The sequence below is a fragment of the Lactuca virosa genome, chromosome 9 (assembly GCF_052849685.1).
Source record: "Lactuca virosa cultivar CGN04683 chromosome 9, Lactuca_virosa_CGN04683_v6, whole genome shotgun sequence".
NCBI lineage: Eukaryota > Viridiplantae > Streptophyta > Magnoliopsida > Asterales > Asteraceae > Lactuca > Lactuca virosa.
This window is the reverse complement of record NC_136434.1, coordinates 250,881,829-250,887,827: the sequence shown is the minus strand read 5'-3', so window position 1 is coordinate 250,887,827 and position 5,999 is coordinate 250,881,829. Positions and strand designations below refer to the sequence as shown.

The 5,999-nt window shown below is 33.2% G+C and overlaps 1 protein-coding gene across 1 annotated transcript; it reads right to left on the bottom strand.

Moving 5' to 3' along the window:
• Positions 1–1,281: 1,281 nt before the first annotated feature.
• On the bottom strand, positions 1,282–5,591 carry LOC145141221 (methyltransferase C9orf114 protein). Its single transcript, XM_079074531.1, has 11 exons — positions 5,246–5,591; positions 4,976–5,023; positions 4,359–4,526; positions 4,221–4,287; positions 3,576–3,640; positions 2,823–2,898; positions 2,415–2,533; positions 2,228–2,307; positions 1,975–2,044; positions 1,592–1,669; positions 1,282–1,492 (listed from the first exon to the last, which is right to left on the bottom strand). The coding sequence occupies exons 1-11, from the start codon at positions 5,465–5,467 to the stop codon at positions 1,424–1,426; spliced, it is 1,062 nt and encodes a 353-aa protein (XP_078930657.1). The 5' UTR covers positions 5,468–5,591; the 3' UTR covers positions 1,282–1,423.
• Positions 5,592–5,999: the final 408 nt, after the last annotated feature.

The following is a 5,999-nucleotide window of genomic DNA, read 5'->3' as shown; positions in this document are numbered from 1 at the left end:
AGACACATTTAGCTATTGGGACATCATTTTTATCACTTAGGACCCTCTCTAAGGTCTGAAAGGACAGCTCATCTCGTCCAAATCATATCATGCACCAACTTGGGACTTTTGGGACAAGAAAGGGTTCCATAAAGCTAGAATGGCTAGATCTATATCATACAAGCATAAAGTTTGTAGCTTTTTACCTCCTGGAGCTTCTAGAGGACCAGAGAACTTCAGATCTTCAAGCTTGCCTTCCTTCTCCAACTATTTGGTGCAACACCTCCTCCTTCAAGTGGTCAAAACACACACAAACTCACACTCACACACAAGGCTAGGGTTTGGGACATCTCTAGGGTATGGAGGCTAAAAGTGATGGAAGAAATGAGCCATAAGGATGTTTATATAGCACCCAAACCCTAAATATTAGGGTTTCCTTCTGTCATGAGTACGCCCAACGTACTAGGGCGCGCCTAGTACGCTCAGCGTACCCTTATGTACGCGCAGCGTACTCCTCTTGATCCCAAAATTGCAATTTAGCCCTTAGGCTTCTCATGGCTTCACCCTTCTATCCCCATGGAATATAGATGACAAATCTTGGGATGTTACAATTATGATGTTTCATCTAAACCAAAATACACAAATCAACAACCAATATACTATAAACATGAACAAAATCAATAAGATATGATAAAATCTTATGATAATCGCAGTAAGCATTATTTGTTGAACAAATTGATCAAGATACCTCATTTATGCATGCAAAAAAAAAAAAAAAAAGTTGTTACATTGACGGATACAAGATCAATTGCTACCATTAAACGGCTAAATACAACCCGTAGCAATAGTCAACAGAAGAGTATCACCTAATCGAATGCCACATCGGAAAACAAAGACCTCCCAAAGGTTGTTATTCGCAAATCATGTTGAATTATGCATGTAAGGTGGCCTAAAACAGGCTCCTTGCAACGAATTATAGGGTATAGATGCTCTTTTCACTAATTATTATTCACAATTATCCTATCAGAAAAGATATAGTTACTTAAAAAAAATGCAATTTGCAAAAAACAGCTACATAATTTCGATTTTTGTTTTACCAATAGACAATATTCTCTAAATTTTATCCATAATAAGAATATAATTATAATTTTTACCAATTATAGCAACTTTTATCTTGGAGAATGGTAGCCAGTTACTAATTCAAGTTTTTTTTTTTTTTCTTTGCTTATGTGAGCTTGCAATACAAATACCAAATCAGCATCCAAACAAAGAATAGGTTTTAAAGAAAATAACATCACAAGCTAAAAAATCAAATAATATCTGTGAATATTAGTTAAAGCATTAAGAAAAAAAGTTTGACAACTAAACCTGGAAAACAAAATGATTAGAAAACACGGGAAATAGTCCAAGATGAACAACCGAAACGGGTCAATCCTTAACCATGTTATTTAGAAGTGTTTAATACACGATCAATTGGTTCTTGGAAATATTGAAGAGAAATGAAGAGCGCTTCCTGTTGGCAATCAACGAATAAATTCTCAAAAAAAAAAGTTTGACAAAGAATTAAGAAATTGTGTTAATTTATTTAGCAAGAAAGAAAGACCATACATACCTCAGTTCGTATTGTTCTACTTCCTTGATGTGGACATATGTTGAGATACGTACTAAATACCTCGCGTGGATCTTTTCCCTGAAATAACAATAACAGCTTTATCATTTATTTGTGTGCACTTTCCATCTTATTTCCAAAAAATCTGTCAAATTCTAGCATTGTACTTCCAATTTTGTTTTATCTATTATAGCAATGAAAACCATCTCATATTTGGATATCATATGCTGTAAGTAACAAGAAGAAATGAAAGCATGATGCTATCATAAACAAACAAATGACAAATACATTGATATTTTTTTTTTGCATTTCTTTCTATTACAGCATAGGATGTTGATGCTATAATGGAATAAAAATAGTAGAAATGTTAGAAGGAATCTTGAAACCTTGAGGTTTTTGTCTTCTTCAATGCACTCTTCCAATCCGGCAAGTCCACCAAAAGCAATCAGTAGATGCCTGCAGTGCAGATGAAATATTAATGGATCAGATGAGTTTTATTTCCACATAACATTAACGTAAGAGTTTTAAGGTATAATCATCTTGTCTTGTAGTTTACCATGTCTAACTAATCATGGTATGGTATGGTAGGTTTAGAAAAAAAAAAATGAAAGAGCAGCAGAGTTGTACAACAAACAATACCTAAAAGATGGTAGCTCAAGCTCTGATGACTTCACTATATGACCATGCTCTGAGGTGCCAATAAGATAATCATACCCACCCTGCAAAATATAATTTACATTACATGAAACAAAAACCAAATACATTACTCAACTTTTTCTATTCTACTTTGAAAAATAATAATAATAAATATCTATACTATACCTACCTTATACGGGCATTGTTTAAGTACTGAACTGATGTTGGGAGCATATCTGACTTTATAGCCCCAATACATTCCTGCTTCTTCCCTAGGCTTCCACCATGACACAACCTCATGTGCCTCATCTACAAAACCAGATATATATTTGGATTCTTTTTTAGATTCTACATGGTTTCAAACTCAGGTGTTTTTGGAATTAGTGTAGGACAGGTTTTTTAGTGTTTGGAATTAAAATATCCTAATATTATTATACTATGATGTGTTTAAACTTTAAATAATATATATATATATATATATATATATATATATATATATATATATATATGCAAGTCACTAGTCTTTCAAGTTTCATCCTAACCCTAACGTATACACATTGCATGAAAGGACTGGATTTATTAATATTAATATTTATACCATCCAGTTGTCGATTGGTTCCCATGGCTACAGTAACTCTTCTTCCAGGCTCAACTGCTTCATCAATCACCACATTCTGCAGGGAATCAAATCAAATATTAAATATATAATGATAATGATTGAAAACACTTATGCTTCATTCAAAAATCAAAACCTAAAGGTCTATGCATGTTAAGGATCTTGCAACTTGTCTAATGTCTATTCTATTCAATTACAAGTACAACATGATAATTTATCAACTAATATTTGCCAATATATCTATCTAACTTTATATTCTTACGTAGAATAGCATATGTGAATTTGGACATTTCACATCTCATGCTTATTGTCTCACAAAACAGAAACAATGTCACTTGAGAAAACTACATTAAAGATGGTCACATCACAATTTGTAAAAGTTACTCCAATTCACACTTTAATATCTATATATATATATATATATATATATATATATATATATATATATATTATCACATTTCAAGCTAGCTTTAGAAAACTGGGCACAAGGCGTCTACTCCTTTCATTATTTAACCAAATATTTATATGCACAAGGTTAATTAGGATCTCTAGTAGTCTAAATCAGCCCAGATGGCTTGCTTGACTATGCATGGGTAAACTCTAGACTGCACTGCATCACTAGGTAGGTTATTATGTTTACAACTAAAATACATTAATAATAATAATATGATCAATTTAATTATCTATCATTGACATCAGATGCATGTAGTATAACATGCAGATAGATATTGATACCTTACTAAGCCCCACATCCACAAGAGTGGTGGCAGAAGTTGGAGCTTGTAGCGCGAGTGTGACACCTATCAAGTGATGAGTTAAGATTTAGTAATTACAATCACAATGAAAGCTAGCCTAAGGATAACAATTTTCTCTTATTCCTTAGAAAGAACAGCTTCTTTTCTCTGCTAACTAACTAGGGGGGTTTGCGATTATTATTATTATTTTCCTGAATACTCAGTGACATGAATTCCAAATTTTGAGGTTGGTTTTCCCTTAAATGCATATGACCATGAAGGATACTGAATCCCATGTGTATGTGTGAGTGAAAACAGGATCACTGCTGTCAAGCCTTTTTACAAGAGCACAAGTCAGAATGCACATCATTTCAGTTTTTTCAACAAAAAATTTAAAATAAAATGCAGAGTTGAATAGAAAATGGCATGGTATGAGTTTGACTCTTATTTTGAGTGTTCATTCCGCAAACAAGCCTTGTACTTCATTGTATTCACCCTCCCTCTACAATTACTTTGTGGCTTTGCTCTTTATTTTCTGTGTTCTAAGAAATATAAATTCTACAAGCGTTTTGACATTCATGAACATAAATAATGCATTTGAAATGATATGTTTATGTTATATGATATGTAAGAGGGAGAAAACAACCTTCTCTGTATGGAGCCCATTCATGTTTTCGAAGATGATGTGGGGCATCAAGCGGTGGCAGCAGACCCTACAAAAAATACAACATTAACTGCTGCTGCTGCTGCTGTACACAATATTGCATGCAATTTGAAAATGTACCACAAATCTTAAGCTGTTATGCTTGGGGAAAAGAGCCTTTCTCAGATATTGTGGTGTCTCCAGATACTTCAAGATCCTTATTAGGAAAGCAGTACCACTCTCATTTTCATCACAAGTATCCTCAGCTGTCACATTGGATGATTCCCTTTGGTTATCAAATACAACCACCTATAAACACAAGCCCAAATACACACCAGTAAATCATTCACAGCTTTCTACATATCTTTAATGATGATTAAACAAACATAAATGATAAATGTTTTCCATCCATCTAGAATTCAATTTTCTGTGTGGTCTATATTTTTTTTTTTTTTAAAAAAAAGGGGGGGCGGAGGAAGGAAGGTAATAGTAGACTTCACAGAATTCGTAGGTCTCATCTGTTTTTGTAGTTTTTTGAAAGAAAATTTGTCACAGTATTCCTACCTTTTGTTGTTGAATGTTGATCATGAAACTACTCAGTCTATCCCTTCTAGTTAATGATGGAAGGCTTGTTCTTGTTGTAATATAAATAGTAGAATGTCAACCAAGAATCTAGTGGTGGAACCATCCTATTGACTCACTACTTATTCTACAATCATAATCAAGTACTCAAAAGAAAACGTAACTAAGAATTAAACCTCATCAATTCTGAAAATAGTGGCGGCACGGGCAATTTGGCCAGCAAGCTGCAAACAAAGAGAAAAATGGCACCCAAAATTTAGTGCAGGAATCATACCAAAATATCACTGAGAGCCCATCAAAATGAAAAACTACCACCCACAAAATAGACAGTGAAGAGTTTTAGTTTCTTTCACTATGACAAATTATCAAGCAGTTGATGTGCACAACTCTTATTCCTTTGTAACTTTAAACCAGTTTCAAGGGCTACAACAAAAATCCTTTATTACCCGAGTAGCGAGCTCGAATGATTGAGTGTTATCGATGATAGAGCCAGGTAGGGCGATGCTGACAGTAGGACTACCCATATCATCCTCATCTACAAACACTTTCTTCTGCTCTTTGTCTCTTGTCTTGTTCTTTTTCTTCTTTTTTGTTTCATGAGAGCCGCCATTGCCGTGGTTGAGTACTTGGGGTTCGGCCTCCACTTCGTCTCTCTTCTTTTTAGCCATTATTATGCAAAGATCGTGTCTGTAGAGAACTTGTCTTTTACTTTGAGTAGAAAGGGCGACGAGGCGAGCCTGCTGCCAAAGTTTCTACTTTCTATGGCAATCAATTTGTTCGGGCAAACATGAGAATTCTTGACCTTGCACACATGTGTGTTTTACGGTTTAGGTAATTAGGTTTGAAATTAAAAGAGTAACTGCAAAGCTTATGTGTTTTACCGTTTATGTGTTTGGGAAATCTATATAAAAATTCTTTTTATTTTTATGTTTTTTATTATTATATCTTTTTAATTTAACCATTCAAACAGATAAACATTTACAAAAGAATATATATACCTGGTTAGTATCAATTTTAAGGGTTAAATTACAAAAACAAAAATGGTTGATGACTTTTTCGTTAGTAGGTTAAAGTTTAAAGATTTTTTTAGAGATTTTTTTTATTATATATATTAAATTTATTTGAAAAAAACTTATATTTATTTATTATAAACTCAAAATAAAGATAATTATTTTATTAAAAAACACAATAATGATTATT